Raw genomic sequence first — 14,853 nt, 5'->3', positions numbered from 1 at the left:
TTCAGGTGACCAAAAATGTCAGTCACTGAAAATAATGTTAGTCACCCAAAAGAATATGTGTCAGTCATCCAAAGAATATGTGTCAGTCATCAAAAGAATATGTGTCAGTTATCCAAAAGAATATGCGTCAGTCATCCAAAGAGTGTCAGTCACTGTCATCCAACGAGTGTCAGGTGACCCGAAAGTGTCAGTCACTGAAAATAATGTTAGTCACCCAAAGAATATGTCAGTCATCCAAAGAGTGTCAGTCACAGTCATCCAACGAGTGTCAGGTGACGAAAAGAGTGTCAAGAGGCAAAAAAAGAGAATCGGGCACCCAAAAGAATATGTGTCAGTCGCCCAAAGAATGTGTCAGTCACCCAAAGAATATGTGTCAGTCATCCAAAGAGCGTCAGTCAGCCAGTCAGTCAGTCAGTCACAGTCAACCAAACAGTGTAAAGTGACCCAAAGAGTGTCAGTCACCCAAAGAATAAGTATCAAGTCACTCACAGTACCAACCAGTCATCCACTGAGTCAATCACTAAGCAAGTCCGTCATCCATTGAGAATCTCAGTACTTACGTCACTGTGTAATTCAGTTGTGCACTGTAGAAATTAGTCGTCCACTGAGGAATCCAGTCATCAGCTGACGAAGTCAAGTCATCCGCTGATCAATTCAGACATCCGCTGAGCAAGTCAGACATCAGCAGAGCAAGTTAGATATCAGCAGAACAAGTCAAATATCAGCAGAACAAGTCAAATATCAGCTGAGTGTCAGCTGAGTAAGGAAGTCATCAGCTGAGTAAATCTACAGTCGCAGTCACCCATTCAATTACTGAGTCAATCAGTGTCAGAGAACTAGCCAGTTGTGCAAAATATTTGTTCTTAGACAGTGTTGATTAAAATTGCTGCAGGTTGTACTTGTTTGCAGCGGGTTCAATGATCCAATTGCTTGCACAGCGTAAGGCCAAATAAATGTAGTTCACATTGGATACAGAAGAAAGGCTGGCTTCTTGAAGTGAATAATATGCAAATTAACAATGTTCGGTACAGAGAGCATCTCAAACAACAGAATCCGTGATGAGAAAACGAAATATGCGGCAACAGATGCACTGCTCTGTCATTACACGTGGATGCTGGGTATTACGTGGTCTCACTGCCGGGTTGAGGGGGGAGGGAATCTCACCGAAATTAAAAGTGGAGGAGAGGCGTGTATTACCCTGCGAGAAACGAAAATGAGGTCACTATACCCACAGTGCTGTAATTCAGAGACCCACAAGATGTAACAATCTGTTTAACTGTACCATCACGATTCCTGCATTTCAAAACAAGGTAATTTAACTAATTACTATATTTTATGGTTGGAATTTAAGAAAATCCGGTTCCGTGCCTCATTATCGTTGTCTGGTATGTGTTGGTAGAAAGCCGTGTGAGTGTCATAGATTTTGTCACGACTATATACTCACATGTTACGGCTGCGGAGAAAGTGACCGAACAACTAAGCAAAATTTAATCTTTCGTATGATCGTGTGTGCCGGCCGCGGTTTCAAATATTGTACAGCAAACGGCGTGTGCCATTCATCGACACTACCTGCTCTCAACAGTATCAAAGATGTGGGGCTCCTGCCAGAAATTGCTCCTCGCCGGGGCCATCGTCGTAGCTTCTCTTATCTGCAGTTTCGGGGCATCCATTGAGGTAAACGTGGGTTTTTGTTATAGCTCTATATTCTTATTTATTATAAAACTCTCAATATATTTTCATAAGATAACATTTTCGGCCAACAATATTATATACTTTATCATTAAATAGTTGGAATTATATTCCTTGTATTTAAAGTTAACTAAAGTCAAGTAATAACAAAATAAACTATCAAAACACGGCAATTACGAAATTAAGTTAATACAGTTTCTTCAATTTATATGACTAAATTTTCCAGGAAGTAATAACATGAAATACAAATTTTGAGGAAATATTACCACTAAACTTGAAAGGAATAATATCCACTTTAAAATAATTGAAGTAATTCTAATGTTTTATGTATTTCCAGATGAAACACAGTTTATTTCTATGAATATTACATGTTCATTATCTATGCTAATAATAAATCTGTAGCCGAAATTTTTCTGGTAATTTTCGCTTTTCCAAAAATAATTGGTCCTAACATGTATAATTAACCATCCTGAAAGCGAAAATCGCTTTTTTTTTTACATTTTTGTTTGTATGTCTGCTGTCTGTCTGGATGTTTGTTTCCTTTTCACGCGATAATGGCTGAACCGATTTATATTAAAATTTGAATATAAATTAAGTTCGTTGTAACGTAGATTTTAGGCTATACGGCATTCAAAATAATTTTTTTAAAGGGGTGTTATAAGGGGGCTTGAATTAAATAAATCGAAATATCTCCCTTACTATTGATTTTCGTGAAAAATATTACATAACAAAAGTTTCTTTAAAACTGATTTCCGATAAGTTTTATTCTAAGCAAAACTTTGATAGAACTGATATTTAATGAGATAAATGAGTTTTAAAATTAAAATAACGATGCCACCTATTGGCCTGTAATGAAACAGAGACTTTGTCTATAAGGGGCCCTGAACAACAATCAATCTTCATTAAACTATGGTTGCATGTAATAACAATTAACAAACATGTTAAAGGAATTGTCATTGCACCAAATGAGTGGTCTCTTGATCAAAATGATCACATTTTAATTTTTTTAAATGCAATTTAAATTAAGTAACATACTAAACGATTTATACTTCTATCAAACACAAATGTTCCCTGGATCAAATGTCCTATTTTAATTATGTAATTACTTTATATTTAGTTCTAACGGGTGCAGTGGAGCGCACGGGTATGGCTAGTTTACCTAATATTAACATCACGTTTCTTTTAAAAGGTAGAATATCTCACATAATTTTAAAAGCGTATCACTGAATATACACGGAACAGAGTAACTGACCCATAAATTGAAACAAAAATTGCATTATTATTCTTATTCTTCTTCTTCTTCTTCTTCTTATTATTATTATTATTATTATTATTATTATTATTATTATTATTATTATTATTATCATCATCATCACTGTAGTGTTTATTATTATATTAATTGAATAAATTAGACTTCATACTATACTGTTTAACTTAAACTAATTTTACAATACTTGTTTTTTTTTTTTTAAATTTTAAAGCTGAAATATAAGAAACGGAATTGTAAACACTTCAAAACGATATATTAGTTTCTAAATAAAACGATACAATATAAACATTTAACACCTATTGTGTAGTTATGTACACATGTTTTACACATTAATTTTTTCACAAATGATATCAATTTAAGCCTTAGTGAACTTAGAGAGAACTTCTGACAATCTTGAATATAACTCTCTTTTTACTTTACTTGAAAAACTGGAAGCATTACGGAACATAAAATGTGTATCAATAATTAACAATATAAATTATTTGATAACCTGAACAATCAGAAATACATTATTTTAGATCTTACAATGGTTAAGTGCATATAAAGGTCAGTAATGTTATGTATATCACAGTATGCCTTGCGGCAAATAGTTACGAAAAGAAACAGCTTTCCCTTTCAAATGATCCAATTGTTCGATATTACTCAAAGTAGTTCATTAAAACTATAATGATGACATTTAATTGCAATGCATTTGGCATTATTTAACATTAACGTTGTTTTAAGTCACTAAATAATTTCAATAGTATATTCAGTACGTTGCTTAACAACAAAATTAAGCGCACAGAATAACTTTACAATTTGAATATTGTTATTTATGCATAAATCATCTGAGATGAAAAATCTTTTAGAAAGTATTTATCAATCATTTCAATGGTAGGAAACAGAATAATAATGAATATGCAAATTCTAGTAATAGAATAACTTGTGAATTTGATAGATTTTAAGACGCTTTCCTGAATCCATTTCCTCATATTTTCTAATACGGTGTATATTATGAAGTCAAATTTGTGACAAATTGTTATACAAATTAGAGTTTAAATAGGCTGTCTTAGAAGTAACAATTTGGTACCTCGAAGTTCCTTGATATTTAGTTAAAATTTATTTCGTTCCAACGTCACGCTTTCCCACAAGGGGCAGTACTCTACACTGACGAACCTCTGGTTTTGTCCTAGCCGAGAACTTCAAAAAGTGTAGCCTATAGTAGATAACGTTGTTGTTCCTGGCAATAACTCCTATGTGACATATTTCTCGATTTTCAGATTTTTGCTCTATTAAATAACTTAAAATCTCCTATGTACGGCTGCCATAGGATGAATAAATGTGTTTTTTCTTCCTACTCAAAATTTTTATATTTTGCACATAGGAGTTATTGCAGGAACAACGACGATATACTGAAAGCCACATTCATCCGTCATTTAGCCACTGGATATTCTGGCTGATGTTTGTCGTATTTTCAATGGTTAATAATGTTCATGTCCCGCGCCGTGGCGTCGCGGTTTAAGGCATCCCGCCTAGGACTCGCGTTACGGAATGCGCGCTGGTTCGAGTCCTCATGGGGGAAGAAATTTTCTCATGAAATTTCGGCCAGTGTATGAGACCGGTGCCCACCCAGCAACGTGATGCACTTGGGGAGCTACGATAGGTACGATAGGTAGCGAAATCCGGTTGCGAATACCAGCTATAACGGCTGGGGGATCGTCGTGCCAACCACACGATACCTCCATTCTGGTTGGATGATCGTCCACCTCTGCTTCGGCATGTGAGAGTGAGGCTAGCAGCCGGCTGGTTGGTCTAGGCCCTTCACGAGCTGTAGCAAAGATTATTAAAATAATATTCATAGAACTAATAGTCTCTCTGAACATCGAATGCAGTTAAATTAGTTAAATTTAGATGTTGATAAGCGTCATAAAATAACCTACAAAAAATTATAGTATATATGTACTTTAGACCTACATATAATACAGACATAATTCGTGTCTATGAATTTAAGAATTCATAATAGGTATATTACCGTCTGTATTTTAAATGAGGCAAAATGAAGCTAAATATTAAACAAAATCATTACATTATGGCGTATAAGTTGCAGTATTTTAAGCATAAAATTTGTAATACTTTTTATACGAAAGAACATATTTAATTGCTTGTACTTTATAAAACCCATAAAATAATGTTGAACATTTATTTTCGTTTACTTTGATTTCTTTCTCCTAGGCCTATATTTGTTCGCCCATCGTCAACAAAATACCATTTTACGCAACAAAATCCGGTATTGTCATTGCTTTCAAATGCTATATTTTTCACAATATATTACAGAACTCTTGAGTATTGAATTATCAATATCCATCTTGTGTTTAGTTTTAATATCTAAGCTTATTTATATTTCATTAAAGGCTATGTGATCTTGATACTCTTAATATTTATTCTAAGCTATAATTTGCTTCTTCTTTACTCTTCTACCTTTATTTGCATTAAAAATGAAACTATATGGATTTATTCTCAGATTATTCTGAGAATGCAGTACATGAACAGAACTTTATGAAGCGTTCGGAATATAAACCAACTGAAATACGTTGTTCTCTGTAAAGAGAACTCTAACATGTGACGATGTTATAATTTACGGTTTTGAAGATAATGCGTGATACTAAAATAATGAACTGTTTCGTTATTTTTCGGATAAAATATAAATAACTTACAAATTAAAAATAATAAAGAACACGTTTTCTTTCCCCATGAAGCAACTTTTAGAGAAATAATTTAGATTGTTGTAATTTGTTTCTTTTGTACTATAGTAGGTTATTTTACGACTCTTTATTAACATCTTAGGTTATTTAACGTCTGAATGAGATGAAGGTGATAATGCCGGTGAAGTGAGTCCGTGGTCCAGCACCGAAAATTACCTAGCATTTTCTCATATTGGGTTCAGAGAAAACCCCGGACAAACCTCAACCAGGTAACTTGCCCCAACCGGTAATCGAATGGGGCCACCTAGTTTCGCGTTAACCGTTACTCCACAGATGTGGATTTTCGTATTATAATATATGAACCTGTCACTTTGCGGGTATCTTGTACGAATTATCATCATTAAATGATGTATTCATTTACGAAATGGGATCACAAACGCAATGAAGATGTAATTGAAGAATTACATCTAGAACATGTAATTATTCATGTGAAACATTATCGGAAAAAATGGATAAATCATCTTCATAGCATCCGTAGAGATAGAATCCCAAAAGTCATGCTCCACTATCGTCCAAACGGGAAGAGATCTCTCGGTCGTCCAAAAAGGCGCTGGATTGAAAATTCAACTGTGCGATCGAAACAGGCCATATGCCTAATGCTTGAAGGGAAGAAGAAGAAGAAATGATATATTTTGAAAACTGTTCGGTTTACATAAAAATAGACTAAAAATTAATTTCAAATCATAAATTATTCACACAATGATACATTTGTGTCTCTGTCGATTAGAGGAATTCACTTTGTTGACCTGTATCAAATATTTAATCTACTGAACAAAAAATTCGAGTTTATAATTGTAAATTTCTTGAAAATGTTGAGTTAATGATTATTACAATTTCTTTCATTTTCACACCACACCTGTGGAGTAACGGTCAGCGCGTCTGGCCACGAAACCAGGTGGCCCGGGTTCGAATCTCGGTCGGGGCAAGTTACCTGGTTGAGGTTTTTCCGGGGTTTTCCCTCAACCCAATACGAGCAAATGCTGGATAACTTTCGGTGCTGGACCGCGGACTCATTTCACCGGCATTATCACCTTCATTTCATTCAGACGCTAAATAACCTAGATGTTGATACAGCGTCGTAAAATAATAAAATAAAATAAATAAATAAATAAAAATTCACTTTCACAGTTAAAACATTTTAAGTAATATACTGTATTACATTTATTTACCGAATGTTTATACATATGCGTGAATCGAATTGAATTTCGGGAGGGGGCGTTACGACCCAGCACTGCGACTTTTTCAAGATTTCTACGTACCCAGATTTCGAGTAGACAACCCCATTCGTCCCTAAGCCAGCCCCCTCCATATGTCGACAACCGGAATTCGGGGAATGTTATGAAATAGTTTCGAAATATATGTTGGCAGTATTATGTAAATGCCTAATGTGGAAAACTGGAGAACCCCGAGAAAAATCCCCTATAGCGACCTTGTCCTCTAAAATATACGATATGCCTACTTACTCATCCATCCATCCATCCATCCATCCATCCACCAATCAAAACATATACCTGCATAGTGCATGTCATACCAGATATTTGATTTATTTTAAATTATTGATAAAAAATCTAGAGAGGATAATATGCTATATGAATGAATCTTACATAACGTAAATACTGTACTTTCAGTCTACCTGTTTACAGTTCGCAACGAGAGATAATATTTCAAGTGCAACGAACACATTTAAACTAAAAAGTAGTTAATATTGCACGGCACGTAACAATCAGAACCGGATTTCTCGACACTGGCTTCGTGAGAATCCTTGACCCTCTTCCTCAATGTTATTGGAAATGAAACTAAAGATAGGTTGTGATTTCTTTGTCCACTACTCACAGCTTTCCATTCTCTTTAGAGGTTTAACCTCCGCTAAATTTGTAGCATTTTAAATTAGACGAAAGCAGACGCTTACGGAAATTCTTCGACGTAAGATCGGGTTGATAACGGTTTCTCATCTATAAAAGAGGACTTTGAATAAAATCTGTAATTATCCTATGTAGAATTAATAGTAACTCGTACGAGGTAACCCCTTGCGTAAGCAACACGCAGTGCATATTCTTTAAAGTCGTTTTTCCTATTTTATATGAAAGTTATTGATCTTAGCAGAGCATGCTTGACGTGCAGTATCTTTTGGTTCTATAGGCGATTGGACACCCATGTTATAAAGTAACTAAAATAGTTCAATTTAATAAAATAAAGAACTTGAGCAATCAAGTGGCTATACAATGAACTAAGATGGGAATTTAATCTGTGCACGTGGATTGTCTAGTTGTTACTGACGTACGGGTTTTCTATAGCTAGGTTTCGCTTTCATAGACAACCTATGCAACCTGAATATCATTAATTCTTGGTCATTTCAATTTAATTTTATCATAAATTGAAACAGTAGGCCTATCTACAAAATCCTTGGTTACTGCACGATAAAAAGGCATGATACAAGGACCGTCTCTCAGATTCATTTTTGTCCGAAAATGTTTTATTTTACTTGGTTATTTAACGACGCTGTATCAATTACGAGGTTATTTAACGTCGATGAGATTGGTGATAGCAAGATATTTGACGAGATGAGGCCGAGAATTTGTCATAGATTACATGACATTTGCCTTACGGTTGGGAAAGACCTCGGAAAAAACCAAACCAAGTAATCAAGCAAGCGGGAATCGAACCCGAGCGCAATTCCGGATCGACAGGCAAGCGATTCAGCCGAGTGAGGTACGCCTGTAACTGCAAAAACATCTTAATCCGACAGTTATTATCATATCCATAATAACATCGCTCCAAAAATAATTCTTCTTTAAAGACTTAAAACCATTTTCTCAACTAAAGTGTGTGTGATAAACGAGTGAAACAGCTAACGAATTTCCGTTCATTTTTTAAAGATTAATTGTCGCATCATAACAGTGGAAGCAATTGTTTTATCACGGAATAACTGAACCCCGTTTTTCACACATTTTAGTACTTCTTCACTGCCCGATTTGCTTACAAATGATATTGATTTTAACTACGTTAGCAAATTTTAATAATAACTCATGCTACAGATTTATTCCACAAGTAGGATAAAGTTGCCTATTTCCGTGATACCCCTAATCCCGTGATACTTCTTTTTTAAATTGAATGTCAGTCAAAGTTTTGCCGTTCGACCATAGCGCCAAACATCTTTCTCGAAATAGCACATCTTTCGCCTACTTTTGAGAAATCGGTGAACTTCCTAGCAAGATACCCAATCCTGTGACATTCAGCGAAAAAAAAAAACGTATCACGGAATTAGAAATATCACGGAATTAGGCAACTTTACCCTAAAGCAGAGGGGTCAAGACCCGTCCTATGACCTTATCATGGGCCGTTGCTATATCACCAATGGGTATAAAGGAGGAAGATTATTTGCTTGAGAGACTAAAACCTACATCATTAGAGTAGATAAAAAGTTTTTTTCTTCCACCATGTTAATAATGTCAAAACAAGTGTTTATACAAATTTTGGCTACTCGAGCGCAATTACCAGAACCGTGCAGAAACAAGTTTCCCTGGGATCGTTTACAGTAAGAAAACACAATTTCGTGAAAGGTTTATTGGAACAGATACAGCAATTGTTGAGTTATTTTCCAGCATATTCCCCACCGAAATTAAGATATTTGTCATACACTGAGATCAACAGAGAGGCGCAGACGGCTGTCACATACTGCTTCCGATCCCAGGCGGCAGACTTCTATGACACAGAGATACAAAAGTTGATGCCACAGTATAACAAATGTTCCGGTCGGGAATATGATGGAAAATAGCTCAACAATTGCCGTATCTGTTCCACTAAATCTTTCCAAGAAATTGTGTTTTCTTTCTGTAAACGGTTTCAGGTAATCTTATTTTCTGCACGGCCCTCGTAACTGTGCTCCAGGGCCAACATTTTTATAAGCACTGTTTTGATATTATTAATATGGTGGAAGAAAAAAAACATTTTTATCTTCCCCCATGAGAATGTTTTCTTGTGAGATTCGTATAATAGGCCTATTAACCATCATTTCTGATAGCTCATTCTTTCCTCTCTCGCATCTTGTCTCATCTGTAATTTATGGAACGTGTAAATTGTGCGTTACTGAAAAAATAAGCAAATTATTCTTGAAGGGTTTTCACATGCTTAGTAAAAAGATAAAAGATAGTCAAGAATTAAATTACAAGGTTATATTTAAACAAATTATATTAATATATACAATTATGATGGCTCGTAAAAAAATATGGAGCTCGAACTGAAAAGGACACAATGCGATAGCTATGAAATCATTATTACTTCAATTTGAAAATGTGGACTCGTTCAACTTGAGTTGTACTACTTATTATAGATGCATTCATAAAACTGTTACACAAATTTCTAAGACTTATAAATAAACAATAAGAAAACTTACTGCGACATAAATCCGATAATATCGAATGCACTTTATCACTAACAATAAAATTGTCAAAATGAAAATATATTGTATTTATAATATTTCCTGTTTTCGGACAGATTTTATGACAAATTTTTTCGTTGTATTATTTTGCTTTTAAGAAAAATTCTATTTCATGGAATCGATAAAGAATGTTATCAATTCAAAATGAATTCCCTAATTTATTCAGAAAATTTAACATCTATGCTTATAGCTCATACATTATATAAAAAGTCCCATAGTTCGAAACAGACAGTTTGGTGGTAAAACGAAAAGACAAAATCTCTTTTTTCCACTGTGAAAAGAACGATGTTACATTGTGATATAAATCAGATAGTACAGAATGCATTTTACCATTAAACATTAACTTAGCCTGTAATTGTAAAAATAAACATAGACTATTTGCATGTATTTCACGCCTTGAACACAGATTATTCTCAAGTTGTTTTGAGAAGTAACAAAAACTAGCTGAGATTTAACAGTTATGAGGTTATGTTAACACGTTGCGGTATGCTCCACTGTAATGCCAAAACTCAGATCCTTCTGGAGTGTATTTACAGATTACTGACAAATTAAGTGAGACTGTTATCCTGTCATAGCGTTTTAATTCAATGTCTCCAAATGAAATACATTGCATTTTATGAAGAGATTTAAAATATCCCCAGGAAACATTTTTATCAGAAAATGAACTACCTGCAGTTAATACTTTGTGCATGAAATCTGCGATTTCCTTCTAACAAGTTGAGGAATTAAATTTATTACATACGTAATTGGGTACACTTGCTTTTGTTTTTATCCATAGTTATAGGCCTAATATTATTTCGGTTTTACTTAACATCGAAAGAAGCACAAGGGCGATTGTCCAAGTACAAATGATTTTAATTAGAACTTGATGTCCTTAGCATACGCTTTTAGTATTTTACTACATTTCTGGCCATTTCTAAAGGAACGTAACTTTTCTAGACATTCAGGGTACATGAATATTGACGTGGTTACTTTTACTAAATGTGGTCAGAATTTTTTTCTCGCCACAAATAATTTGAGACACAGAGATTCGTATACTGCTTTCCGGTAGGGATAGGTCGTTCTTTATGATAGTTTTACTATGTCATACTACTTTTGGGCAATAAAACGGTACGGAACGATGTGTTTCAACCAATCATGGCTGCTTATCCTACAATTTCATCACCTCCCTAGCGTTTATTTATCACCTCCCCAACATTTGCTTGTTTTTATCACCTCCCTAGCATTTATTTCTTTATTTGTCAACATTGTACTTTCAATAATTGTACCTTTTAAAATGACTCATGTTTATTTCATCATCCTTAATTATAACTTTTCTATCATTTGTCTTGTTTATATTATTTAGCTTATATTACAGCTTCTACTGTATGAGATTATGGATAGTTACGTATCACAGATTGTTTAATATATGAGGGGCTCACAACCAGAGTGGACCAAGTGCACCAGTGATCAGTTTGTGGATTAATACAATCTCGGATGAAGAAAACTTAGCTTTATTCATTGCCATAACAAACAAAGTCCGTAACTCATTTGTTACTCCACAGAGGGCAGCATTTCCTATGGAAGATGAAGGTTGCTAAGCGTGAGCCAGGAACTTTCAGACTCAATATCTCAGAACTTTTCCAGATGGACTTGGTCCACTCTGGTTGTGAACCCGTCATATATTGATAACTGAAGTGGAATGCAGCTGTTTTAGTAAAAATGAAACTGAATCAACAAAGCCTTCTTGACTAGTTATCGTAAATAGAGTTCAATGAAGATTGTATAATTGGCACAACTGGTAACAAGAGAACAGGTCATCATAACACACTACAGCCATCTAGCGAAATATTTGTATTGATGAGGTGGTACAATAATATATTTTCAAGACAGTTTAATATTTTAGTAAGTCAATATTTTATTGCAGTAGAGTACTTTATTTCTTCTAATCTTTAAATGCTTTCTTCTAATCAGTCAGTCAATTAAATCTCACTCGTCTTGATATTTTCTAGATAAAACAAAACCTCTAGTGAGTTTACAATAGATAAAAGATTACTTGATTTTTAATCAATTATGAAGACTATTTTTATATTCGAGAATGATTCTTTTCAATCAATCAGTAGCATTATGAAAGTAAAGTTATGTAGTCAACATCTCTCTATACAGGGTGTTAAAAAGTATACAATATTTTAGGAGGTGATAGTATGCATCAAAACAAGAAAATAATGTCTAATAAACATGGGTCCTACAACACATACTTTCTGAGATCTGAACACTTGTTCATAGGAGGTGTGACGTCCATTCATGGCAATACATTTATCTGTCCTACAATACAGCACGCTACCAGATAATCATATCGTAGTTGACACTCTTGGCATGGAATAATTACGTCGCAAATAATACTGAAAACAAAAGTCTGATTGCTGATATGAGCGAGGTTCAGCAGAGATGGTGTTGTGAATTTTGGTAATCATCATGTGTGGGCTGATGAAAATCCCCATGGAGTTGAAGAAACGAGGCATCAGCACCGATTCTCAATCAACTTACTGGCATTCGTTTTTGGTGATAGATTAATAGTGCCATACGTGCTACCACAGAGATTAATTGGGGATCGTTATCAGGGCTTTCTTATTAACGTATTAAAACAAATTTAAAAGAGTGCGTGATTCCATACGCCGAGGGGCAGAGGAATGTATGAAATTGTATTTTAATAAATAAGTTTAATTGCAATTTAGTTAGTTTTCTTCAATTAAAAAGTTTCAAATTATTTCATGTTTTCATTCTATTACCGGTACTTAAATTTTACTGTTTCTTTTATTAGTATTTTTTTAAATGTATTTATATGTTTTTTCAATGTATTCTGACGAAGCCTAAAACTGTATGTCTAATGGCCAAATAAATTGAATTAAATTGAATGCATTGCCATAAATGGACATCACATTGAGCACCTCCTATGGACAAGTGTTCAGATTTCAAAAAGTATGTGCTGTAGGATCCATGTTTATTAGACATTATTTTCTTGTTTTGATGCATACTAGCACCTGATAAAATATGGGATACTTTTTAACACCCGTATATCGAGTACCTAATAAGCACTAGATATCGGAGCTCCGAGCCTCCATCAGCATCGGAGACCCTACTACTTCACTGCATGACTTCATCCCCGGCCTAAGTTTAACTACTGCATATGATACTTGTGTAAACGGAATGAAGATGGGAGGAGTATTGATGGAATAACAAACGGACACAAAAGTACCCCGACAAAAATCCCTCTGCACCGTCTCCTTGGCCACCACAAATTTCATTTTGACCAGACCGGAGTTTGACCCCTCGCCGCCTGAATGGAACACTACTACTTCTCTCTGCATTTTTTGTATTGATATTTCTGGAGATGTGGCAGAATAAACTCATGGCCTTAACTCCACAAGATTTAATAAATAAATGAAAATAAATACCGCTCTAGCGCAAAGCCACAGACGCGGCTGAAATCTTATGTTACATAAACGTGTGTGCTGGTTGCAGAAACGTCAGGTGATATATGGCGGTCATGTACCGTTGGCAGTGCATCAAGTGGTGCAGCCAGTGCACCAAGTGGTACAACGACCTCGCGAGCACGAGAAGGGGCAGGACTTGAGCAAGGTGCCTGGAAGGGCCGGCGTCGATTACCCAATCTTCCACTCCGTACCACCCACCAGCTTCCATTGTGGCAACGTACCGGCTGTGCCTGGCATTTACGCTAATGTGGAGACTGGATGCCAGGTTCGTATGAATATGCATATTATGAGGCAAGTGGGAGAAAGGTAAGAAACTGTACACTGGCACATATCTGTAGCGACATGACTGTAGAAATTATTTACGAACTTTTATTCACTAATTAATTCACTTCTTTCTTCGTTCATACGCCGTTCCAGTTATTTACTCACGCCCACAATCATTCCTCCATTTCTTAATTAATTAACTGGCACATTCATTCTTAAATTAATTTTTTTTTTCGTTTTATCATCAACTAGTTTATTTACTCACTCTTACAATCATTTGACGACTTGTAATTAACTAATCGATTCATTGTTTCAGAATTATACTGTTTCAAATTATTTAATAACTTCTATTCACTAATTCATTCCTTCTTTTCTTTCTTTACTAACCTACTTATTTATTTCCTTTTCTACACTCATTCGGCGACTCGTTAATTTAGTTAACTAATTAGATGACTTATTTTCTCCAATATCTCAAAATAATGCGAATTTGTATTAATTAATTAATTTCTTCTTTCGTATCTTCTCAATTTGTTTATTTACTGACACCTACAATTAATCGGCGACTTGTTAATTAACTCATTAAATGCTTGTCTTAATTTCCAATCTTTTCAAATTAAATGTAACTTTCATTTATTAATTCATTCCTTTTTCAGTTTCTCAGCTGATTTAATTATTTACTAATTTACAAATGGCTTTTAAGGAACTCGGAGGTTCATTGCCACCCTCACATAAGCCTGCCATCGGTCTCTATCCTGAGTAAGATCGATCCAGTCTCTGCCAGAATATCCCACCTCCCTCAAATCCATTTTATCCTCTCATCTATATCTCGATCTCAACAAAGGTCTTTTTTCCCTCCGGTCTCCCAACTAACACTCTATTTGTATTTCTGAATTCACTCATAGATGCTACATGTCCTGCCCATTTCAAAATTATTTACTAACACCTACAATTAATGAGCGACTATTTAATTAATCAAGT

At 34.8% G+C, this 14,853-nt stretch overlaps 1 protein-coding gene across 1 annotated transcript in view; it reads left to right on the top strand.

The window, feature by feature from the left end:
• Nucleotides 1-1,516: 1,516 nt before the first annotated feature.
• LOC138703382 (uncharacterized) overlaps nucleotides 1,517-14,853 on the top strand; it is a 41,112-nt gene continuing 27,775 nt past the window's right edge. The window contains exons 1-2 of the mRNA XM_069831208.1: nucleotides 1,517-1,674; nucleotides 13,640-13,876. Of these exons, the coding sequence (XP_069687309.1) occupies nucleotides 1,591-1,674; nucleotides 13,640-13,876 (321 nt within the window). The 5' untranslated portion in view covers nucleotides 1,517-1,590. The remainder of the gene's footprint in view (nucleotides 1,675-13,639; nucleotides 13,877-14,853) is intronic.

This window comes from Periplaneta americana, chromosome 7 (genome assembly GCF_040183065.1).
Source record: "Periplaneta americana isolate PAMFEO1 chromosome 7, P.americana_PAMFEO1_priV1, whole genome shotgun sequence".
NCBI classification, from domain to species: Eukaryota; Metazoa; Arthropoda; class Insecta; order Blattodea; family Blattidae; genus Periplaneta; species Periplaneta americana.
The sequence above is the reverse complement of the archived record's forward strand: the minus strand, read 5'-3'. Positions and strand labels throughout refer to the sequence as shown.